General features: G+C 48.1%; 1 protein-coding gene across 4 annotated transcripts in view; it reads left to right on the forward strand.

Annotated features, from left to right (window-relative positions):
- Positions 1 to 886: 886 nt before the first annotated feature.
- NSD1 (nuclear receptor binding SET domain protein 1) overlaps positions 887 to 25,211 on the forward strand; it is a 69,289-nt gene continuing 44,964 nt past the window's right edge. Inside the window, exons 1-4 of one of the 4 annotated variants that reach the window (XM_064520976.1) lie at positions 887 to 996; positions 2,364 to 3,124; positions 20,331 to 20,466; positions 23,600 to 23,772. In XM_064520976.1, the coding sequence (XP_064377046.1) occupies positions 2,384 to 3,124; positions 20,331 to 20,466; positions 23,600 to 23,772 (1,050 nt within the window). In that variant the 5' untranslated portion in view covers positions 887 to 996; positions 2,364 to 2,383. Of the gene's footprint in view, positions 997 to 1,558; positions 1,579 to 2,000; positions 2,166 to 2,363; positions 3,125 to 20,330; positions 20,467 to 23,599; positions 23,773 to 25,211 lie in introns of those variants that run through there. The other 3 variants (XM_064520977.1, XM_064520978.1, XM_064520975.1) reach the window with 3 other exon arrangements.

Genomic DNA, 25,211 nt, shown 5'->3' on the forward strand with positions numbered 1-25,211 from the left:
AGGCTGGGGACCTCTTAGGTATAAACAAGCCGTGAGGAAAACCTCCGGCTGCGGTGCTTCCTGCCGAGGCACTCCACCCTCCGTGGGTGTGCTGGGGAGGCGAGAGGTACAAACGAAACCAAACAAGGCAGTTTCACTGCAGGGCGACACGCGCCCATGGGATGGGGGGGACAGTGGTGATGGTGTGACACCTTTGGGGTGGCCGCTGGGGACAAACGAGTGCCCCAACCCGTGGGGCGAGAAGGGGCCAGGATGCCCGGCGGGAGAGGCAGCGCCCAGCAGCTAGGGCAGGACAGTGCGGCGGAGCCAGACCAGAGGGGATGAGGAGGGTGTGGAGGAACCCACAAGCCCGCAGCACCTGCTGGAGCAGTGGGATGTGCGGAGAAAGCCACCAGCCCTAGATGAGCGACGCGCTCGGGAGGGGAAGAGACGCGGTGCGGTGGCGGCGGCCTGCAGGCCGGATCCTGCCCGCCGCGTCGACGTGCCAACCCGCAGCCGCTCCGGGACGCTATTTTCGCCGCGGGCGGGCTGCGTGCGAGGCCCGCACCGCCCTGCCTGAGTGTGCAGAGAGGCTGCACCGGCGGCGCCCCGGGGCCGCCCGGCAGCCCGGGGCCGCGCAGCCCGGCTCGGCGCGGCGGCTGCGGCCGCGCCGCTGCCCTGCAGGGGAAGGAAGCGCGGCGCAAACACACCAGCGGCTCCTGCACAGCTGGGCCGGGGGGGAAACAAAGGGCAGCGCCGTGCGGGGGGAGCGGGCGAGCGCGGCCGAGCCCCGCGGCGGCACCCAGCGCGGCACCCCGGGGGGCGCCAGCCGTGCCCTCCCCCAGCGCCGGCGCCGGGCAGCACCGCCCCGGTGCCACATCCATTTACTGCCCCGGCCGCTGCCCCCGGCGCGGTCGCCCCCGCCCCGCGCGCCTGCGGAGCCGGTGCGGCGGCGGCGCGGCAGCCGGGACCCCGCGCCGCGCTCCTCGTCGCGGAGACCCCGGCCCCCACCTGGAGGTAGCGGCGGGGCCGCCGAGCCCCGCGCAGCGCCGGCCGGGGGGGCTCGCTAATGGCCGCCCCGCCGTGCGGGCGGGCGGCGGCGGCGGGGGGCGGCGGGGGGGCGCTCGCCGGCGGCCCGCGCTGCCCGCAGCGGCGGAGCCAGGCGAGGACGGGCAGGCCGCGGGCGCCGCTCGCTCGCTCGCTCCCCGGCGGCCCTGCGGAGGCGGCCGCGGCCGGGCCGCGCCGGCGGTGCGTGAGGGGGGTGCGCGGCGCGGGGGCGCCGGGCCGGGCCTGGCCCTGCGGCGCAGCGCAGCGGACAACGCCGGCGGGTGCCCGGTAACCCGAGCACCGTGGGGGAGGGCCGCGGCCCGCGCCCCCCCGCCGCGCCGCGGCTGCCCGGGCCGGGGAGGGGCGGGTTCCCCGCGGCCGGCGGGCAGGAGCCGCTGCCCACCGGGCGCCCCGGCGGGGTTCAGGGCCCGGCCGCCTCCATTTTGTTCGCGCCCGCTCCGCAGCCGCAGCCGCTCGCAGGCCCGCGACCCGCTCGGCGGCCCCGGGGACGGGGAGGGCGGCGGCGGCCGCACGGGGCGCCGCGGCCCGCAGGTGAGGCGCGGCCGGGCCGGGCCGTCCCGTGCCGTGGCGTCGCGGCGGGGCCGGCGCTGCCCGCCCGGTGCCCGGTGCCCGCCGCCGCCTAAGATGGAGGCGGGGGCGGCGGGCCCGACGGCGCGGGGCAGCGGCGGGCCCGCCATGTGCGGCGGGGCCGGGCCGGGCCGGGCCGCAGGTGGGGGAGCCGGGCCGCGCCGGGCCGGGCCAGGCCGCGCGCCGGCCGTTGGCAGCGGGCGCGCCGGAGGGGGGCAGCACTGAGCGGCCCCCCCCGCCCCTCCCCCACCCCCGGGCACGAGGCGCGCGCGGGAGGGGGGCGCCCGGAGGGGGGGGCGCGGGCGCGCGCGGGCGCGCGCTGATTGGCCGCCGCTGAACCCCGAGAGCGGGCGCGGAGGGCGCGCGCGCAGGCGCGGGGCGCGCGGCGGGGGCGCGCGCCGGCGGGATGGCGGCGACGGGCGCGCGCATGCGGGGGAGGGAGGGAGGGAGGCGGCGGAGGAGCACTGGCGGGGCCTGGCCGGGCCGGGTCGGCGCGTCTCCTTCTGGGCCCGCACCGGGGGCAGGCGGCGAGCCGGCCGCGGCGGCCGCAGGTGAGCGGGCCCCGCGGGCGCGGCGCCCCGCGGGCGGCGAGGCCGCGCCGGGCCGCGGCGCCGGGCCGCGGCCTGGGCCTGGCGCGGCGGCGGCGGGCGCCCCGCGCGGGGCCGGCGGAGCGGAGCGGAGCGGGCCCCGCGGGCGCGGCTGCCATTTTGGAGCGGCGGCCGCTGACCCCATTGTGCTGTGCCCCGCAGGTTGATGCCCGCGGCCCGGCATGGAGCAGGCCTGCGAAGTGAGCCGCCGGAGCTGCCTCGTCCCCTTCGGCACCTCGCTGGCGGCCGCCGAGGCCAAGGGCGGCCCCTTCGGCGAGGGCCGCGGCCCCGAGCCGCCCGCCATGCAGCTGGCCGCCGCGGCCGCCAAGCCCGTCTACGGCCAGGACCCCTCGTCTTGCTACATCCCGCTGCGGCGGCTGCAGGACCTGGCCTCCATGATCAACGCCGAGTACCTCGGCGGCGCCGCCGACGGCGCTGAGGCCCTGCCCGACCCCGGCTCGCCGCCGCTGCGCGCCCCCGCCGCGCAGGACCCGGCGGGCGGCGCGGACTGCCCCGGCCTGGTGGCCGACGTGCCCCGCGGGGGCCTGGCCTTCCCTCTGCTCCTGCGGGACGGCGAGGAGGAGGAGGAGGAGGGCGCCGAGACGCCGGAGGAGGAGGAGGAGGAAGAGGAGGAGGACGACGACGACGAGGAGGAGGAGGAGGACGGGGAGGAGGACGCGGAGGAGGCCGAGCTGGCCGCGGCCGGCTCGCGGGAGCGCGGTGGCGTGGCGGAGCCGAGCCACGGCGGCGCGGGCCGCCCCGCGGGGCTGCCCGGCTGCCGGGACGCGGCGGCGCGGGAGCTACCCCCGCCGCCCTGCCCGCAGCGAGCGCCGGCGGCGCCGCCCGAGCCCCCGGGCAGCCCCGGCGCGCTGGGCAGCGCGGCCGAGAAGCCGGAGCCTTCGGCCACCGCCGCCCTGCAGCTCGTAAGCAGCGCCGGGAGCGGGGGGAGGCCGCGGCATGACCCGGCGCAGCGGGCGGGGCCGGGCCGGGCCGGGCGCGGCGCCGGTGCCCCGCGGCTCACAAAGCCGGCGCGGCCGCCGCTGCCATTTTGCGCGGGGGGGGCGCGCCCGGCCCCGGCCCGGCCCGGCGCGGCCCCGGCCGCTCGGCAGCTGACATCTTTGCGCTGCCGGCGGCTGGCAGCCATCTTGCTGAAGGGACAGTTTTGACACTCGGGGGACTTCGCGCCGGGCCCTCCGCGGAAAAGTTGCTGCCGTCCGCGGCCGCTGCCGCCCCGGCGGCCCGGGTCCCCGCTGCGGGGCCGCGCCCGCGCTCCGGCCCGGCTCTGCCTGCGGCGGCGGCGCCCAGGGTCAGGAGGCCTGTCTGCATTCACGTGTCTGCATGCTGGACCTTGGGAGCAAGCTGTCATGAACAGATGAGACCTGTAGCTTTGTTGTAGCGCTTTAATTCTCTATCCCCCCCCTCCTCTTCCCCCTCCCTCCTCTTCCCCCCCCCCCCCCCCCAAAGGAAGAGACATCCAGTTACTCCATCATAGAAGCAGGATTGCCACAAAGTTCTGGTGGAGTTTCTTCCCATTATGGGATTTTTTTTTTTTTTAAGCCACGGGTTTTAATAACAAGGGCAGAAGCAGAGCTTTCTTGTCTTTTAGCATGCCCTGTTTTAAGGCTGTATCAGCCTGCTCTCTTTGTTTGGTCTAGCTGTAAGTTACCCAAGCCGTCGGACTTTCCTGACTGCTAGGGAGGGGCTGTGTCATGGCCTACCAGGTCTCCCTGTTAGGAGATCTTGCCCGTTACCCAGACTGAATTTTTCCTTTTTAATTTCACTCTGTGCTCGCAAATATATTCCTCGAGTTGATTTTCCTATGCGCTTTTTAAGAAGCAAAGCGGATTCTACTTTTAGAGTTCTGAAAGTGGTTAGATGTGTATAACATCTTTGGTGTAGTTATGTCTTGTGAATGTGGACATAGTTCTTGGATTGGTTTCAGCTTTGCTTAGTGCAGATTTTATCTATGTTTTATATAGATATATAGCTAAGAGTCGATGCAGTACTTAAATATTTTCCTTGAGTACTTCTGTGAACTTAATGTTGCTTGATCAAGGATGTTTTGTGCCTGGGTTTTCAGTAATATTTGATATGAGGTGTGAAAATTAACTAATGCGATGACATTGACCGCTGAAACCTTATTCTTTTTAATTTCAGTATAGATATTGAAGCCAGACAGATGCTACTTGTGCACATAGTATTTGAGGAAAAATTACTTGTTTTCAGCTGTGTTCTTTGGGCAAAATAAATCGACCCCTGTAGGAACCAGTAAGGTTTCTCCTGCGTGCTGTGAGAGATGGGGGAGCAGTTGTCACAAGTGCCCGCAGGAGGGGTGACTTCAGGAAGATGTTCAAAGCAGCTTAATTTGTTTGTGGCACTGCGTTAGGCTCTGCTCTTGGTCCGGGTCATGGATTCTTTTGAGTGTTTCATAGGAAGAATCAGTGTCCTTGTGGAGACCCCTCCTTTTATCTCTTTTTCGGGAAGGTCTGAGATTTGTGTATACTCAGCTTTGTTTTGCAGAGTAAAGCAGGGACCTCTCACCAGACATGTGCTCAGTGATGCGGTTGTGGGAGGGTCTCACTTTGTAAACAGAAGCTAGCAGAGGTACTTTCACAACTCTTGCCTCTACTACCAGTGGCTTTACATGCACCACAGAACACTAGCTTGTACAGCAGGAAAACTTCTTTTGGTGATTGAGCCTGTTATTTGAATATGCAACAAAGGGTTGACTTCTCAGTAAAAAAGGCAATCCTGCTTGCTGTAGTATGAGATTAATCTTGTTGCTTTGTTCTGGTGACTTAAAAGTACAGCTGTGTTTAGGAAAAAATACTAAAAAGAAAAGCATGTTTTCAAGCAGCCTCGCATCTTTCTCTCCTAGAGCCTTGCATTTTCTTTAATAAGTAAGAGGTTTTTTGTTTTGCATCTCTTTTTGCAGAGATGGGGAAGGTTGACCATTCCTTCATTTTAGTCCTGCTGCTTGTGGGATGGGAAGAGAGACTTCAGTCTGTGCCAGACACCGATGGGATACATAGAATCCTTTAATTGCTAAACGTGACATAGTAACTAGAAATAACCAGACTTGCTCTTCAGAACCTGTATTTGTGCAGGCATTTGGTTCTTGTCCCATTTTGTATTTGGGTAACCAGTCAGCTTCACTGGAGAGCCTGCAAAAAGTAACAGACAAACAAAACCCCCCAGGAGCTCTGCACTGCTGTTTTTAAGGTGGCTTGTCATAGTTGGGCCATTCCTTCAGATAATTGCTTTTACCCCCACCCTGAGGATGGAGCTCCACCTCGCAGAAGGCCTTTCTCTGAGCTTTTATTCATGAGGCTTGCAGCCTTGAGTATGCCCACTGCTTCTTCAACTTCCTGTTTTGCCCAGAGAAAAGCATGCATGTATCTCAGACCTCATCTTTATGCCTGCTTCAGCTGCCCGTCTAACCCTTGCAAATTTTAGGTTTTTCACTGGATCATTGAGAATTCCCTTTGAAAAGGCTGCTTTCCAAAACGCGAGGGTGCTTGCAGCGGAATGAGCAGGATTTGATTTAGAGCCTTTATTGGGATGCAAAGTCCAGCATTTAAGTGATGCCTTGGGTGAGGTGAGGTAGCAGGCAGGTATTGTTTTGTATGGTGATTTGTTAATAGCTCTGGCATCTGTTAGCACTCTGCACCAAACTGGGGAGGGGTTGCTCGGTTAGTATTCAGGTGCAAACAGGGATGTGCTGTTCTGAACCCCCTCCCCCCCCTTTTTTTTATATTGAATTTCTGTTAGTTCAGGATTGTCTGAAACTCTTCTTACAGCAGCTGCTGCCAGATTTTGTGTTGGAGAGAAACAAATTATAACAGCAGTTCTCAGGACTACCATGGCTGCCCCAGAAGTGACCATACGGTGATTGCTGGCATCTGAGGTGTTATTTCTTTCTGAACATGGGGTTGATGTTGGATTATAGCAGGTTTAAACTGAAGTGGCTGGTTGTTTCTGAACTCCTCTGTTTATTGCTTATCATCTTGATGCGAGTTGGTCTTTAGCACGCTTCTGGCCTTTGTAAGTCGTAAGGGTCCTTTGACAGCGTTTTGAGGAGTTTTATGGAGAATTAGGCCCAGATTTTGCAGTGCTGGTGAGGGTGTAGCCACGTGACTTGTGACCAAAGATGATGTTGCTTGAACTCAATTGCTGAAGTATTGAAACAGGTGAACTAGTTTCTGACAGAATTCCCAGGTTTAAGTTTTGCTTTTCTGTGTAATTTTTGGTGTCATCTTACTTTGCTTTCCCTTTGCCAGTTTGTTGATTTTAATTGCTGTCCACAAAACACCTTGGGATCATGGAGTTAGCTGAGCTGAGCACTTGAAAGCAAAGAGGTCTTGGGTTTAAGTAGGCCTGTGCCACTTTGAGTGCATGTACATTATGCGGTGTACAGTCCTGGGTTGTGTGTTCACAAGCTGTTTTTTCCACAGGACCCTGATGACTTCATGCTGCAGGAGGTGCAGAGCTCAGAGCGAGGCCATCGCTCAATGTTGCTTTTCATTCTTCTCATACTGTTTCTTTGTTGCCCAGCTCCGCTCTGTAGGAGAGTGATGTTCTTGTGATGGAAGTGAGGAAATGAGGAGATACAGGGAAATCCCAAGTTGTATTTTTCTTTTTTGTTGTAACTGAAGATGGCTCCTTCCAGTGGTTGGATGTATGATGCGAGTAGGGAGAACGTGCAGAGCTATTGGAAGGTTTTTGTTTTAGCAGCACTCAGCTGTGTTCAACACACAGAGCATGTTTTAGTACTAAAGGCCAGCAAAAATCATCGCTTTAAGCGTAGAGTTAATCCATGATAACTTCTCTTGCACCCTGCAGATGTGGGAAAGTACTTTTATTAGGAAGAAAGTGTTCGGCTGCCTGTATACAGGAGTTATGGTGGTTCTCCATATACTGGCTGGCTTGTCTTGTGTCATTTCTCTCTTTACTAAAAATAAAATACAGGAACTAATGCCTTTTGATACTAGTTAGTCCTGTAAACATTTCTGAAAGGATCTTCTGCTACAGGGTTTAAGACTGAGTGTTGCTTTAAGGTATGAGTAATTACTGGTAACGTTGTATCGCTGAGATATAATAGGCATGGCAGTAGTTTGAGCAGGGAACATAAATTTCCTTGGTCAGTTGACATCTCCTTCCCAGTGGGGAAATGGATTCAGTTTGGCTGTCTGTACTTCATGCAGGCATATATTCAATGTATGTACACCTAATGAGAGCAGAGTCGCTCAGGATACTTCTGTCCTTGTGCTTCTGATCTTTCACACAACCTTTTTTACCACTGACATTTATCCATTGGGACGACCTTAATTCTTTTCAGAAAGGAGCATGTAGCTGGATCTCATCTGGCTGCAAAGTCAGCTGACATCCACTGGGTCCCCTGTGTCTGAAGTGACTAGTTCTGTCCTATAAAAGTGCATTCATGTTTTGAGCAGATCTCAACTTGCATGCAGAAGACTTCAGACGTGGTGGGCGTCCAGAAGGAATATAGTTTGGGGCACTGTCCTGGCTTCTGTTACTGCTTGACCATAAATTTTTGAGATCCTTGGTGACTTCAGCGCTTTCATGATGTGAATGATAGCACTGCCTTACCTGTTAATGGTGATGTGAGTAGATGGCTGTTAAAGATCCTGCTATGGTAGGACTGTGTACCGTAGATGTCAGGAACAGCTCACTTCTGGGTGGCTGCAGTTTTATGAATAATCTGTAGGAATTAAAGTTCACCTGCTCAGTGAACTGAATCATGGAAGTCTTTATTCTAGCGTTTGGCTGTGATTGCTTTTACTTTTCTTGTTTCATTAAGATTTGTTCTGTAATCTAGTACTTCTGATAAGGTGTGAAATACCTGTTTGCATGTGTGATGCTACAGAAAATAGCGTGGTTTGTCTAGTGAATATGGATTTACCAACTACCTGTAGTGCAGTGTGAAACTTGTGTGATCGATGCCTTCAGAAATCCTATGGGGGCCGTGCAGCTGCTTGAAGCTGAACACGCGTTCATGTGTAAATAGCAAAATCAAAGGTATTTTCTTGCAAATTGGATAGTCTTGAAGGTAATGTTTTACTGAATATAATGGCAAAAGCTCTATGTCATTTCTGCTTTCTAAATTTTTTAAAAATTTAAAGCTTGGGTCAGAGAGACTTTGTTCAAACTGTGTCCTGATTAACATACTTTGCTTTTCACTGTGTTGCTCTTAGTCAAGTATTTCTGACTTTAAGCTGTGTTAAGATTGTTAGCAGAAAAGTGTAGACTTCACTCAGCTGTTTAGTCATTAAGATCTAGCCTATACTTCATTTAGGATATTTAGTATATCACCTGCTACTACAGAAAAAAGCCAACGATAACAACAAAACTAGCTTTTACAGGGACTTTTTCTTAGAATGCATGCTGCTTTGGCTTAAGTCTCTCAAGGTCTGCTAATGATTTTTGTCTGTAGAAAAATGCATCTCAGAAGTTTGGCTTCTTCTAACAAATTTAAGGTTTGAGGCTGTGATGGTTCTGGTTCTGTTACAGCTTCTTCTAAGCCCTTGCTAAAAGTTGATGGCAGTGGCTCAGTTTGGTTCTGTCACGGTAGACTTTGATGTTAGAGTAGAGTATTTGTTCTGCGTGAATTCTTGGATCTGTTGATTTCCTCCTGCAGCGTAGTAGCTTCTTTTAGAGCTCATTGCATGCTATTTCCAGAAGTGGGATTAAAATGTGTGGTTTTCTTTTATGACAGTAGATTGCATAAGCAGAAGCTCCATGATTATTAGTTTTTTTAAAATTTCCCCATGTTTACAGCACAGCTCAGTAGATCACTGAAGAGCTGCAAACTTTGAATAATAAACTACCTGCTTGAGGCCGAAGAAGAAAAGTGGTATATTCTGAGTTACTATTTTTGACTGTATTTCTTAAAAAGACATTCTTAGCTCAAAAATTAAGTATTATGAGTGACAACTAACTTTCATTGTAGCTGCTTTAAAACACACGTTTTTCTTTGCTGTGATTGATAACTTGTTGTATATAGTCTTTTTTTTATTTAATTTTTTCCCCCTACAGTTATTTGCTGTGGCATTTAGAAGGGCACATGAAATAGAATCACCCAAAGAAAGAAACACAAAATTCTAGCAAGAGGGGGCTTGTCCTAGCAGCTTTTCTTTTAAAGAAATTTTAACTTAATGTCACTTTTAATACCAGAAAAAGATGACATATGTTTTGTTCTGTCTGCATGGAGCCATCTGTGCTGTACAGTGAAGTCTTAGCTCAGTAAAATGGGAGTTAAATCCTTTATGATGGTTAAGGCATTGCCAGGATTTCCAAGTTAATGGGTGGAAAAGGTCTGTAAGAGAGTCTGCTTTGAATTAGAGCAGCAGTTTTCAACCTCTATTGATTTGCGGACCCCTAAACACTTCCCAGGTGCAGACTCTTGTATAGTGAATTTGGACCTATCCGCAATAGCTTAGCTTTCTTTTCTGTATTTTCATGGCATCAGAGTATTTTTCTGTGGATACATGTTTGCAGACCACCAGGTTAAGGGATGTATTGCAAGTGTTAGTTGTGGTGTCTGACCTATGTGGTGGTTTTGTTGAGTAAAATGTAAAAGGTGCCATATGGCTATAATGTTGCATTTGTCCTTTGTGTCATTTTTAAAAACAAACTCTAGCAGGCAGGTGTGCCATAAAGCATATGTGACTTGCGGCTGTCAATATGTTGCAAGAATGTTTGATAAAAGTTGCAGTGTGCTTTGGTGAAATATTTACTGGAAGTTTAAATGTTACTTTTGTGTATGTTGATGTCAGTGCTGTGTTATCAGTTAAGTTCAATCTGGTGCTGGAAACTACAAGGCATCATGGCATCAAAGAAGTGTCATGGCTCTGGCACAGGATTTTAGGGTTATTTGGTGTGCTGTGTTACAGGACTGTGAACTGTCACAGGTGTTGCCTTACCACTGCTCCACGGTAAGGGCTGTAAAGAGCAATTAATGGGCTTGGTCTGCAGGAAGATCAGAGAGCTGCAGCAGGGCTTGTGCTTTTAGGTTGGGAGATTCTTAAGCTGGCAGCGGTGCCTGGGGATTTGAGGGGCTTCCACGCGAAGTTCGTGAGGTTCATTGGCGATGCAGGAATAGGGCAGCAGCGGGAGCGCTGTTAATGACGTGCATAGGCTGCGGGGTATGTTTGGGCTCCCTCGGGAGCGTAGCACGCTCCTTCCACCACGCAGTTGCAGTAGGGAAGATGAGTTGTAGTACTGAAGGAATTTGGTGTGCGTACTGTGCTTCCCGCTGGCTCTGAGCTGTGCAGGAGCACGGCCATGGGTCTATCTGGTCTAAGCAGATGCTCCTGACCCATTTCCGGAAGAGTGGAAGATGTTGCTGGGTGTTAGAGGGAGGCTGTGGCTGACACAGATCCTTTTGCACCGGCCAGCTGAAGTTCTTTGTTCTCCTAGTTTGTTTTCATCAAATTAGGAAACTGGTTTAGCTACTCAGGAACATTTTCAGCAGCGATTCTTCAGTGTTCAGCAGAGATCAAGATGCACTTTGTGTCCATCAGTCTCTTGTGTTTCCAAAAGCACCGGTGAAGCCAGGAGTAATTTCAGCAGTGCACTTTGTCTTTCTCTTGAAGCATGGAAAACATTAATTAAAGTTTACATGTTGACTTTATTTAATTGCCATTATGATTACATCAAGATTTGCCTCACCTGTGTCTTAGGAAGAATGGCAAAACAAGAGGGGAGGGGAAGGGTGGGAGAGCCCTTGCATGTCATTTCTCATTCCCAGTCCTTGCAGAGATGGCCTGATCCGGGATGTAAAGCCTTCAGTTCAATCCGTAGCACAGTCTGAAGAGCAGTTTTGTGCAGAGTTCCCCTGCTGACCACATTGCACTATCTAGCTATGGCCTCAGCAGCGGCAGAGCGGTGTGATTCACAAATGAATGGGCTGCCGGGCAGCTAGCTGCATCCGTCTGCTGCTTCTGCGGTGATAAATAACTGTGCGAAGGAGCAAGTCCGCAGGTGACGCATGCGCTGCTTTTTGAGCTGCGCGTGTGGGAAGGAAGCGTTGCTGGGAGTGCTTTCGGGGCCGAAGGCACAGGGAAGGCAGCAAGCCTCCAGTACAGGACACTTCTCCCATGTCCCTTTCCATCCTCTCCAGGGTTTGAAGGGGTGGAGTGTTGATGGTATTAGGCAGTCTGGCGGTTGCTAAGCAAAGCTTTGTTTTTATTAATTCTTGATAGAGAACTTGTTCTGTGGGTTACATATGTTATCCGACGCTTATGAATGCTGTTTGAGAGTGGACGTTGACACTGTTCTGGTTTTCAGAAAATAAATTAGTTTTATTTTAGTTGGTAGCAAAATAGCAAAAATAACTTCATCTTTCAGACACTCATTAAAAGTACTTCATTAAGGACTAATTTTTCACTTTTGTACTTGCAGAATTGTTTTTTCTAAGTCAAACGGAAAGTGTTGGGTTGGAGAGAGCAACCCTATAAAATGTTATAGAGTAAGCAGAGGATGTTGTGTTTGGTTGTTTTGTTTTGGGTCTTTACTTTGGTTGTGTGCTTTTGTTAGGTTAGGGTTTTTTTGGAGGGGGGGAATGTTTGGAAAGACTGGATAGAGATTTCCTTGCCCAGGACATCTCCGGACAGCACCTATGGAAAATTTCAGCTTCTTTTCAGCTCCTGTAGGCCCCACAGTGCTGAGTGTCCAGCTGGGCTCTGGCTCTGAAGCCTGCTTGAAGCTTGCATGTCCCTTTTGTTTTTAAAGAGTATGTATTGATGCTCTTTCGCTCCGAGTCTTAGTGAAAAGGCAGAAACCTGCCTGTTGCCTAATGCGAGAAGGGCTAGGAGCACGGTGATTATCTCCCTTTTAAATAGTTTCTTATAAATAGTTGGCTTTCCCAAGCACCTGTTCAGACGTCTTACTGTTCTGGATTATGTTGCAACTGCCCACAGATTTCTAAATAGCAGCAGTGAAACAAATTGGATTCTTTTTAATTCTAGTTGGCTCTCCCCTCTCGGTATGCTCACGAGTACGTCTAGGAAGCCGGTTTCACAACATAAAGCTTAGGAAGCCTCTCCTAAACATAAGTTTGTAGAAACTGGTGACTGAAGCCTGAACCTTCCTTGGGGCATAGCTCTAAGTGGTAATATCAAGAAATAAAAAACCATAAGTTTATTGTACTGCTAGTATTCAAAAATTCTGATTTCCTTTTAGTAGGGATTAAGCAGAAGAAGCTGACATTTTTGACTTAAATTAAAACTTAACGCTATGTGAGCTTAACATTCATTGTCTCTTCTTGGTTTGGAAAAATGGTTTGACTGAAAAAAATTTGCATGCTGAATGCTTTATAGTTTTGAGGAGGTTACGGTTTTGCTTACAGTGGCATCTTTGCAGTTTGAATGACTAAGTGGGATCGTACAGCCTCCTGCTGTGGGCAAATCATAATTTCTGCAGAAGATGAAACTTGCGAGCCCCACTCAAATATTTGTTCTTTTTAAAGAAGCCTATGAAATTAAAGAAAAGAAAAGTGTTAGTGTAGTTGCATGTTTAAGGTAACCCCAAATCCCAGTTTTTAGCTGTCAAAGGTTCTAAAGCGGTATTTGCTCTTTTGCATTGCATGTACATGCCGTTCCCTGGTACTGCTTCGTTCTGGTTACTGCTGAAGTTGGAAGGTGTATGGTGTATAGCCAGGCTTAGTTTTGCACAATCTTGATTCGGGTTTTCAATTCACAGATTTTGAAACTTAATTTCTAAAACTAACGTATTTATCAGATGTCTTGCTCATGAAGAATTGTTCCCCAATGAAGGAACACAAAAGGAAAGCTTAAAAAGAGGGCAGATTTGATGACCGGATTTCAGTTTGTTTTTTCACTAGCTGACATTAGAAAATATTTGATGATAGGTCTCCTTTGTAAGACATAGCAAAGTTCTGGTAATGTCTGCATTTCCTCCCTTTCTTGAGACAATTGGTGTTGATTAAAGGAGCCAGACTCAAAGAGAGTTTAGTTTAGCATTAAAATGTTCCCAGGAATAGTTTCCCTCTATCTCAGGCTGCTTGGCAGTGGTTTGAAATCTTCTGTTCGTGATCAGTATCAGTCTGGGGACTTCTGTCCTCTGGGACCCTGGGGGAGAACCTCGTACCCTTTCTCTCCCACTTCTTCCCCCTTTCTTTCTCAAATCTTGCGTTTCTGGTTATTATGATACTAAAGGGCCAAAGCTTTATATCACTCTGCTGCTCTATCAAATTCACAGGGTAAATCATCTCTATTTTACCCCTCTCTCAGTCGTAATGCATTTAACCAGTTGTCTTTGTGTCTGAAACTTGGTGTTCTCATGTTAGTATGTTCTTTATTTAAAATAATATACGTTTATAACTCCTAAATTTAAACGTTTCCATGTATGAATTACCCAATATAATGCAATCAGCTCTTTGTATTTTAATCTTTCACAGTAGCTTATGTGTGCGTAGAACCCTTTGATATTTGTGGGCTGTCACCACCTGGAAAAGGATATTAAAAGCTAGTCAAAGACGACAAATATCTGTAAGCAGGTAACTAACGGAAGTTAGGCTTGTATCGTAATCTCTGCTTTATTTTTAGATAGTGAATATTTAAATAGTGAGCATTTATCACTTCATTGTGATGAAAGTCCCAGATAAGAGGTATTGTACTTTTTCAAACATTGATGTAGGTCGGATGTCTGTTTACTTTGAACTGCTATACTGAAGCTGAAGGAGGACTAATGTAGTATGAGCAGGAGCAAAAATATAACCATTTTGATAGTGAAAGCCAGTTAGAGAATCCCCTGCTCTGGCAGCTGCCCCAAAAGAGCTGGGGTCTTGGTTGGTGACCCTTGTTAGCAGATGTATCCTTCACAACTCCCTTCGTCCTTGGGTGGACATTCCCTGATGATCTGTCCCTGAGCAGTGAAGATAAAGGATATGTCCTGTTGTCTTCAGTCATCCAGGATCTGTTGGTGGGTTTTCAGCAGGCTTTTGTAATTTCTGTGTTTGAATTGAAGCTTAAAGAAGTTAAGTGCTAGTGTGATTATTTTGGTGAGGGTGGTGATGATTTCGGTAGTTAAGCCATACAATGTGGTGTGTGGGTGTGTTTTTTTTCTTTTCTTTTCCTTTTTTTTTTTTTTTTTTTTTTAAATGCTTACTGCAGTTGGGCTTGCCCCATTTCCTGTGCAGGGATTTGTTCTTGGAGGAATTCTCCTACCAGCAAGCAGAGGGCTGCTGCTCTGCCCGCACTAGTGCGGGTTCAGCATCGCAGCTTCTGTACGTGGAAGCTTTCAAGCTCATACGCTTTATATTGCTACTCTGTGCTGAGGAAACTTTAATTGATAACCTCTTTTTGCTTGCTTTCAGATACTTAAGCTATGAAGTGGATATAATTTAATTTCTTTCCACTTTTTGTTTCTTGATGGATTCTATTTTGATTCTAGAAAAGCTTATTTGAAACAAGAATCTTTGCTAATGAGAGTTTATTTTTCGGAGCTTTCATCACAGGCAGTTAATTTCCATTCTTGACTTTGCTCCAGTGTTGTTCTTAATCTCATCTCCTTTTTATCTTTTCATGTGATATTTCACAAGCAAAGATTATTTTCCAAGTCCTGTCTTCTCTCCTTCTCTCCGTATTCATTCAATTCTCGGTGCACGAGTGCTGGAACTGACTGAGATAATGAATAGTGGAATCATGAGCAAGCACTTAAGGATGGGGGGATGGAAAGAAGACTAAGAGAAGGAATGTGGTAGAAGTCTTGTTTTTAACTACCGCTGACTCAGAAGCAGTCACTGTATGTGTGTTGCAGTATAGCTGCTTAGCTTCTTTGGTGAGTTATAAAGGATTTGGACCCACAGTGATAGGAGCTATAGACTCAGAACAGAAGGACAAGCTTGAGCAAAAAGGACTGAGATTGAAGTTTCTCTGTTTTGTCCTAAAATCCAAGTTAACTCGGTGATTTAAGAGTAGGGAACAAAGAATATTGGCCTGAGTTTGCATGGAGGGAAGCAACATCCCATGAAAACTCGTGGGATCTTGCTAGCAATGCCCTTTGAGGCTAATTCTGGGGGTACTTTTAATAGAGTTTGTCCCTGTTGCTTCCCCTTAGTAGCGAGGGCAGAAGATGAGCAACCTGCTGCCTGATGGTGAGGTGATAGGCACGTGGGAGCATCATGTTCTAGGCAGGGCATACCTGTGACACCAACTGCCTGGTTGATTGTGTTAATGGAGGCTAATTTAAGCATGCTGGTCCAGTCTAATCCATGTGCCTTCCGATATCATGTATGTCTGGAGTTTGTTCTTGTTTAGATTTTTTTGCTGTGAAAAAGAGATGCTGATCTTAAGCAGGTTTAGCAATGTTAGGACACCTGGGGTGGTCTGGTGGCTGGTAGGAATTAGACGATCTCATCCTCTCGTCCCATTCAGGCAAAGACTGATGATCACAGAGTTTTTTAAAAATAAATAAACAAAAGGGCAGCAGACTGATCCTCACCAGGGCTTCCAGCTCTAGCTGGTGTGAAGTAGGTGTTGGGAACAGCTCCTTTGCAAACACTCCTGGGGTAGACAGGCTGTCCGAAGAGGTGGGAGAGGCAATGCCCCAGGAATGAACTGCAAAGAAGGTTTGAAAGAAAGCGCTGGAAGCTTATGGGGCAGAGTTCTGGCTGCCTTCTCCACTTGGCGTTGATATATGCATCAGCTTACATACCAGGTGTGAATGTTACCTGGCAGCTACTAGTGTGGTAAGATCTATCCTGAGATAGGCCGTGCCTGTGCTACAGGGCCCTCAGGAGATATCTGCTGCACTTTAAAGAAATAAGCGGTTTTATGTTGTCTGTGCGCTCAGCTGGAAACACTGTTAGTGTCATTGTTTATACTGTATTGTTTAATTATGGTTTGGATGGACCTCCTCCGTTCTTGACTTTGATTCTGTCTACTTCTTGCCCTTGATAGGCTTGGTATTATCTTTCCCCGTTATCCTTAAGGGTAAGTTCTTTCTTTTCTGTGTCCGTGTCCATCTTTTTTCTCTAATGTTTTCTATTCCTTCTCTTCACATACCGCTTTTTTTTTGCTGTCCCAGGCTCTTTCTCCAAAAGCATGTTCTGTCCCTTGCTTCATTTAATTGTAAAAATAACATTTTTCAAGCAGGATTAAACCGTAAGGGTTACTTTGGCTAAACTTTTCCGGGACGGCTTCCTGAAATGGGCCTGAATTTTAGTAGTGTGCAGGGCTGACTGTGATGGATGCAGCTTGGTGCTTGGACTCTGGAAAACTAGGCATTTGGGTGCATGTTACTTAGGATACTAGGTCTATAGCAATATATTCTTCTGCCTCTTTGCGCATGGTTTGGTGTTGCTGTGGCTTTGCCAAGATGGTCACTTCCCCCAGCCATGCTGCTTAGGACAGCAGGGGTACCCGTAACCCTGCCCTGCTGTGCTGGAGATGATGGAGACAGAGTTAAAGCAAGGTTGACCAGTGGTGCACAAAGGTGCACCCTATGGATAGCAGCATGTGTGTGTGCTTGTGGGCTTGTGCTTCATGCCACTTCTTCCAGCAAAATTGATGGCTTGAACAGCAACTTAAAATGACACGACGAAGAGTGGTTACTGGATGATTGTTTTTGTCACCACTTAATAATGTGGCTATTTGAAAGGGAAGACTACTGCTGAGAGACAGAGTCCAGGACTACAAAAATAAAATCATTTAGAAATGTAATCTTTCTTTGCTCAATATTTGTTTTATAGTTGCCTCGCAGTGGGAATTGCAGGAGTGCATGTCATGTCTGTTAGAAAGCCTGTTTTCCCTGGAGATATTGTAAGTTGATGCTCAGCTTCACTTAGTGAATTACAGAGATTGGTATGTTTTGCATAACACACATTTAGGAGGTGGCTTCTCAGGGTAGATGCATTTGTGTCACCCTGTTGCTGAACCTCAGCTTGTGACCCCATCCTCAGTGATTAATGGTTGTTTGGGGGCTATTCTTTGGTGGAGAAGGTTAATTAAAAAACACCCAAAAGATAGATTCTTGCTCTTTCCAAAAATAGAACAAAGTGTTCTAAAATATTGCTTGTAATGTAGAGTTTAGTCTGTAGCTTGTCCCATCCAAGCGGCAAATTAATGCCAAACAGCTGATAAGAGTAGACAGTACTGACTCCCTTTAGGAGAGTGTCTAACAGTACAGGCGCTGCGCTGTCGCTTGCAAACAGCGCAAGACACTGTCCTTTCCGTCCTTGCCAGCCCAGTCTCATACCTGCTTTGAATCGCTTTAGTACATCTCCACAGGGTTTACAGCGTGGTACTTCCCTTGTCTGCAGTGGCTCGTTAGCAATGAGTTAGTTTTGTTCGTATTTAAACTTTTGAACTTTTTAGTGCTCTGTAGATAAAGTTTCATTACTGTGATCACATGTAAGTTCTGCATCTGAAGTTCAGTGTTTTGATGTTGTGTTTAAGCTTGGGGCTTTCCCTAACTCATGGAAAGGAGGTCATAAATGGCATCACTGCAGGACTGAAGTTTGGACCATCAGCATATATTAACAATTTCCTCTTAGTGTAGTAAATCCTAATTGTACTGCAAATGAAATGGGTTGTATTCTGACCCAAGGAATATACACTTTGGGGGCTGTAACTATGGCATTGCGCTGCAGAATTTAAAGGAAGAGGCGAACGGTACCTGGAGGTGATCTGCTAGTGGGCAGGGTGCTTTGGTTTTGTTTTGTTTTTTTAATGTTACAGATTTAAAACTCCCTAGAAGAAGTTTGTTTCCTGAAAACATAAAGGCATTTCTAGCAGCGTGGTGGGAATTCAGGGGGAGTGGAGAGAAGATAGTGCAGGAGAGCAGCCTGGGTCAGCGTGTCCTGTCGCAGCGTTCTTGGTCAAGGCGCCGCGACTCTGGGCACTCGGGTAGCTGCCCTCGGTGAGTGCGCTGAGCGGGCTTCTGTGGCGCTGAGCGACTAGGTCAACACCCGACTTGTAGCGCTGGGAAAATGAGAAAGCAGAACTGGTGAAGAATTAAAATAGCTGTGAACTGAACTGGTGAAAAGCTTGCTGAATGCTTGGAAATCAAGTGAACTCTGTAAGCCTTGCCCAAATAATTTCTCAAAAGCTCTGTTTTCATTTGGCTTCTCTGTGTGGTATTAGAGGGAGACAGCAAAGAATTGGTTTAAATGCAGACTTGCCTCTGGGCAGGGGTTGCGGATGTCACTCAGGTGAATCATGGTGAATAACTCTGGCAAATCTCCAGCATAGTTGTACTGTTTGGTCCAGCTGACTGTGCTCAGGTTACAGTTTTCAGAAAGGTGCGTGCACGCAGTTGGTGTGTGTACTGTGCAGTGCTTTTGTGATACTTGTATAGTTATGTTACACATACGCCCCTTAAATTTCGCTTGAGTTAAAAAATGACTAAATGTTACTTATGCCTCAAGCCCTTTGCAGGAAGAACACACAAGCTAGAAACAGACCAAAAGAAAATTGGTTTTGCATCTGAATGTACATCTACGTTTTCCAAGCGCCAGCAAGGGCAGCACTCTGCGTTTGCCGAGCTCGTGGGCGCATTCTTCATGCCAGGCAGCTTGCGCATGCAGGCGATGCAGAGAAGTGGCATGACTGCAGTGGGGGCAGAGCTAGGAGGTCCCTGCACTCCGGGTGCTCGTCCACGTTGCCTGTTTCTGGGCTCTTGCTCAGGAATAGGTTATTGCATGGCTTTTGGTGGCTGAGCAAAAAGAGTTTCACCAATGTCTGTAACGTAATTACCTGCTTTTCTTCATGTAACAGAGGAGTTTAGACTTTGGTATTCTCTTTAACCACATGAAGAAAATGCATAAAATTCGACTTGAAGTGTAATATATGTTTTATTAGAGAGATCTGTTGCATTTTAGTCACTAGGATGTTGAACTGTGACCTGTAAGAGGCATGCCTCAGAAAGACTAGTAAGCAGAATAAAAACGTGACATGAGATGATGTGTAGTTGTGCCCTGACAGCTTTAATGGAGAACATACTGCTGATACTCATTGGGAAGAGTAATACCTGCGGCACTTCTTAGAGCTCTTAAACTGCTGAAACCCCCTGGAACAGGTCACTGGCAGGTGCTGGTAAACGGGCAGGATACCCCACAGCCAGGCACAGGGACTCCCGTATCATGTGAAAACCTATTGTACCGTGTCTCAGCTCAATGTGTCACAACACATTTCAGCTCATGAATCCTCATTTTGGCAAAGATCCCATGGGTAGCACCGTGTCCAACCAAAGAGGTCTGCGTACTTAGCAAACAAAAATGGACCTGCTCTCTGCTCCTCTCTCATAAGGCAGAAACGGCGTTAAGCAGCATTAGGGTTCAGTGTGCTGGGAGGTTTTGGCATTCTCCCGATTGCTCCCAGGCCTCTGATGCAGAGCAGGTTTGGGTGTTTATTTCTACCAAGTTAATATTTGTAAGCAGTTTTTGGAAACGGGCACGTCCTTATGTCCTGTCTTCCTCACGAAGAAAGAAAAGGACTGCAGGGTAGCTTCTCCCTTATTCCCTCTATGTAGTTCTTGGGGCAGAGCAGGGGCAGTTCTGCTCATGTAAACCACAGTTTAGAAGATGCATAGTTTTTCTGACAGTGCCTACCTTTGATTTTGAATATTTTATTGTGAACTGTTTCCTGAGCATATCTGAGAAGCAGGACAGCTATTAGCTTGTAAATGTAAACCTTTCTTTTTGCTATTGGTAGACACTTTCTGTGTTGTTTTTACCACCTTCTTCCAGTGAGGAATATTTTATTTTCTCTTACTACTTTTTCTGTACACTGCCACCTTTGAAATGAGTGAATCGGTGTTAGTGAAGTATTTGATGCTAGTGACAACCTGAAATATTTACCTGGTCAACTGTATGAAGTTTGAGTGCAGTCATTTACCGGAGGTCACATTCTTTGCTAAGAATAATAATAAAAAATCAAGCCCTAGTTTATTGTTTTGCTCTTTCAGAAGGATGGGGAAAAGGATCATGTTCTTTGAAGGTATAGGGGCAGCGGAGTAAAATCAGGGCTTGCCTTTTAATGTAACTATCTCTGGTGGCCAGATGTAATCTGTACATGGGGGGAGGCAAATCTCTTTAAAGGCATCTGGAGCTTTAGTGATTTCTTGTGTTCTGGTTTTTCCCCAAAGATCCGAGCCAAGAAGAAACCTACTCCAGTGAAGTATGAAGTTGGGGATCTTGTTTGGGCCAAGTTCAACAGACGCCCATGGTGGCCATGCACAATTTGTCATGACCCAGTGCTGGACTGTCACTCAAAAATGAAAGGTACTGTATCTACTCAGACCACAAAGTGAAGGAGCTGTGTATGGCAAGGGGCTACAGGTTTTTTTTATTGATTAAACAAACATTCCCGGCCCTCGATAGGTCTAAAGAAATAGACTCTACTGTAGAGGCCTGTGGTATCTATGACTTAGACCTGGACCTGGGAGATATCAGGAGGAAAAGGGCGCTGAAGCTGATGGAAGTGAGAATGATGTGGCACAGATAGGTGGACATGTTGGCTCGGGTTCCCAGGGTATAAGAAGGATGAGAAGCTAGGTTGAGTGCAGGGCAATGCAGAAGAAAGAGCAGCCTATGGAGAAAGTGATACAGAGAGAAGGCTGAGAAAAGGAGGATGGATCAGAAGTGGAGACTGAGAAGTGCAATGGGTGAAAAGGGTGGGCAAGCAGAGCTGGGTAGCCTGGAGTGTGCGAGGATGCGGAGAGTCAGCCAGACTTGGAGGACGGGAGGCAGGAGAGGCTGTGGAGTGGGGTGTGGGGTAGAGCAGTGTAGCTGCTGAATGCCTGAAGGTATGATGTGAATGTGTGGGAGGAAGTGGAAAAAAAAAATTTTTTTGCCTTGTTTGGCACAAAGAAGCACGGGGCTGTTTATGGGGAAATATCAGAAAAACCTGGAGATGGAGCCACATATGTGAAAGTTTAGGGCATAGTGTGTTAGAGAGACAAGGAGCAGCTGAGTGTAAGGGGAAGAGATGGAAGGAAATAAGGCAGAGCTGTGTGTGCCTGAACACAGGAAAAAGAAGGGAGAGCTGGGAGGGAACAGGGTGCTGTAAGGCCAAGGCAGAGAAGTGTAGATGAGCGATCAAGAGAACAGAGGGGAAGTAATTGTTTGGAAATTGCCGTCTATTTGAAGGCCCTCGGGTTGCTTTTAGGATCATATTAGCTGCCATGGGGAGACTGCCACAAATGGAAAGGCTCATTACTTGTGTATTTTTTCCTGGTTTCTCCTTCTGGTTCTTTCTTTGTTCTGTGGGTAACTGGAAACTCCTTGCAACTTGTACTGTCTGTCGTTGACAGCTCTGTGAACTGTTAAGGTTGCTGCTCACTGACATATTTGTCTGCAGTTTTCGTGACTCTTGCTGGCCTAAGAATCAAGTGCTGAGAGTGAGCAGGTTTCAGCGACCACCAGCTCAGAGCTCTTTGTGCTATTCCTCTAGACACATGAAGTAGCTTTTCCTGCATCGCACGTGTGTTGCCCCAAGTCTGGTTGCTGCAGTCTTTCATGCTCTTCCTTCGCCTCCCTCTTCTTCCTTTGGGAGGCGTTCATCCTGATTCTAGATAATACTGAATGTGCGGTTTAAAATAGTCTCTTCTGAACTCATGAAGAGCATGTAGCAAAGATGTTGCCTGAAGATATGCCAGCCATGTTTCCATCCCCTCTGTCCCCAGGCCAATGAAATTTTGTGTTGGATTTAGTGTATATAGCTGTCCAGTAATCCTGTCTCAGCCTTTATATGATGATTTCTAATATGGGAATTCTGCAGGGAGGAAGCATGCTACTAACAAATTCCAGCAAGGTCTGATCTCCAGCCACGTGATAGACTCTCCCATCATGCTCTATCCCTGTTCAAACCAATAGACATCTGGGGAAAATTGTATTTTCCAGTTGTGACTTTATTTAATCTGGTTGTCTTGCCTCCCTGAGCCAGAAATAGAAGACTGGTTGAATCTGAACTTTGGTGATTTTGGGTGAAGGGAGCTGCCTGAGCTCTGTATGTACCATAGGAAGCACAGTCCTCCTACCTTAGCTGCCTCTCCTGTTGTCATGGGAACAGGCCATTCAAAACAAGACAGGTTGCTTCAAACTCATCACTTGTGTAAAAAGCTTTTCTCTTCTTGGTCTGTGGCATGGTTTTTTGTTTTTTTTGTTTTTTTTGTTTTTTTAAAGCAGTTTGCCTCTTCTCAGCAAGCTCTTGAATGGCATAGCTTAAAAGGTTTTTGGAGCTGAGAAATTTAGGCTCAGTAGCTCGGTCCCTGTATTGTAAATGGGACGGATGAAGTCTGTCCTTGACTTGATGTTGCCCCAGTTGCTATTTGTCATCCTCTTGATGGTCTTGGTCAGAATCTAAATGTCTGCGTTGCTGAACACCAGGGCAAGCTGGCACTGTGTTGGCATTCTTCAAAGAGATCTCGCAAACCAAATGGGATGTGAAACTGTAGCTACATGTTCAGAAGGTGGAAGTATTCCCAGCAGAACATTAAGTAGACATTGTAGGAAAATAGAGGGGAAAAGTTTATATCCCTTGTTCCAGCTTAGCTAGCTCTGTTCTAATGCCCTTAACCTGTCCTCTTTCACTGACATACCTAGTTTCTGATTCAGTTCTTAATAGTACCACATTTGTCCAGTGTTCTTACGCAGAAAGCACAGTTTAAATCTCCAACATGGTTGTGATTGTGCCATTATGGTGGAGTTTCTTCTCTTTCTTTGCACCTTAATGACCAAAGTATGGATATATTCATTATAACTGGCATTTTGTCACATTGGACTTAGTCCTGGTAGTGTGTGTGTGTGGTACTTCTGCTCCAGAGACGTGCTTGTTTAAATGCTGCTGTTAACATTTTATGTCCAGAATAAGAATGTGTTTGACAATAAAATGTGGAACAAGATGGGATATGTTGTGGGGGAGGTAAAACCTCTGTGAGTAAATCATATCCAGAAGGATGTTATTTCTGGGTGTTGCCAGCACAGTCTTGCCTTTTCCCAACGGACAAGTGGACTGGGCTGTTTAATCATTGATCAGGGAGGAGCAAAAAGAAATGTCCTACCTAGTACGTTATCTCTCTCAAGGAAAAAGATATTCGGATACTTTTGCTATTTTTTTTGCAGCCAAACTCTGGTCTTTGCTCTAGGAAGACAGGTCATCCTAGATCTGTTGCTCAACTGTAAGAAAAAAAATTCAGAGATGCAGAGTAGCAGCAAGTAACGTAGAAAGTGGAGATCAAAGGGATCTCCTTGAGTTCTAACTAGAGATCCCCAGAACTGGCATTCATACGGGAATGTTATTAAGCAAAGTTGTTAAGAACTGAGTAACAAATTGCTACTGCTTTCTCTGTTTCTTTTCCTGTATCTTTATTCTGTTTTATGCAAGAGGTTAATCCTGTTAAATTTCTTGAAATAGTTTCCAATCGGAGACCATACCGAGAGTACTATGTGGATGCCTTAGGAGAGCCTTCAGAGAAAGCCTGGGTTGCTGGAAAAGCTATTGTCCTCTTTGAAGGAAGACATCAGTTTGAAGAGCTGCCTATTCTTCGGAGAAGAGGAAAGCAAAAAGAAAAAGGCTACAAACATAAGGTAGAAGATCTGTTTTCTCTAGTATGTTTTTGATTCTTTGAATCTGCACAGTAAAAATATTCCTTTGTGTCTGGAATTGCACTTTGACAGCTTTCTTTTGTGGCAATGATTTTTAGCAACACAGCCAGCAAAGTGATTCTTTGTATCCTTATAACAAGCAGAGTTTATAAGCTGCCAGGAGTTTTCTAGGCTCTTTTATGTAGAGGTGTGGCCTGTTGCTTTTGTTGCCCTACAGAGCTCTGAGAGGTAGAGAAGTTCAGGTCTCTCTGTCAGCATGAGATTTGTTCAGCTGCATAGCCCTCTCCTGATGCCAATTACAGTGCACTTTTAGATAACTTCCTCTACTCTCTGGCAGCCTCTTTTGGCTGATCTGAAGTAGAGGTGGAGTTGCACACTTTACTGGATCACTGAGTGAGATAAAGCAGTGGGGTTTTTAACCCTGCTTCAGCAATTCTCTCTATAGAAACCTGTAAGTATTTATGATTTGACTTGGAAAATACCTTGTCAGTGAGCCTGTAGGAATGAGTTCTGTGGCTCATCGCATCATCTGCATCTGCCTCTCTTCCAAACATAACAGCCCCAAGCAGTCGTGGACAGTGTAATGTAATGTGACACAGAGGTCTGTTCTACATCTTTAGGAAGGAGACTGGAGAAATTCACTTTTTAGAATTGCTAAAGAGAAGGAGTACAGATGCTACTGCATTGCTGTAAGAGCAACATGGTGTCTGTTTTTTTTTCTCCTTTTTTTAAATAGCAGATTTATTAGTGGTTAAGTACTTAACCCATGTTAATGAAAAGCACCGGATTAAATATAGTGCTCTTGCAGATTTGAGCTCCCTGTATGTAATGCTTTCTTTGGGTTTCCCTTTTCCAAGAGCATGCTCAGTGTCTTCTCTCATGACTCTTCCCCTTGTGTTCCCAGCTTCCTAACCACTAGTTATATGCTCCCAAGTAACTCTTCTGGTCCTAGAACTTAAAGTGCTTCATGGGCTAGAGTCTCATCCAGTATATAAATTGTAGTGCCGTTGTGGCTGCAGCAGAGGGAATTGGATGTTTGTTGCTTGCATAGATATCGAGGTTTGATCTCCAGAATTCAAGATCTGATGCAAGCTGAGAGTATTTGGCTGCTTTGCTACCAGGCTCCATACCTTTTTGTTATCTGCTGAGATGAGTGTTTTTGTTTTTAAAGAAAAAGTGTCAGAAATTCCTGTTCCTCCTGCCTTGGAATTGGTTTTGATTTTAGGAGCAGTTGTGAAGCCTTCAGTTTACTGCTGTGCAGCCAAGAAAAACATGCGCAAATAAGAAATAAGTTTCTTTTTGTTTTAGATGTCAGCAGAGATTCCTCTCTAATGTGCAGAGCGCCTTTTGTTTTATGCTAGAGGTACAGGGATAAACCTGGGAGACTTCTAAGTAATAGAAATGTTGAATTTGGTTGGGTG

This window comes from Dromaius novaehollandiae, chromosome 15 (genome assembly GCF_036370855.1).
Source record: "Dromaius novaehollandiae isolate bDroNov1 chromosome 15, bDroNov1.hap1, whole genome shotgun sequence".
NCBI classification, from domain to species: Eukaryota; Metazoa; Chordata; class Aves; order Casuariiformes; family Dromaiidae; genus Dromaius; species Dromaius novaehollandiae.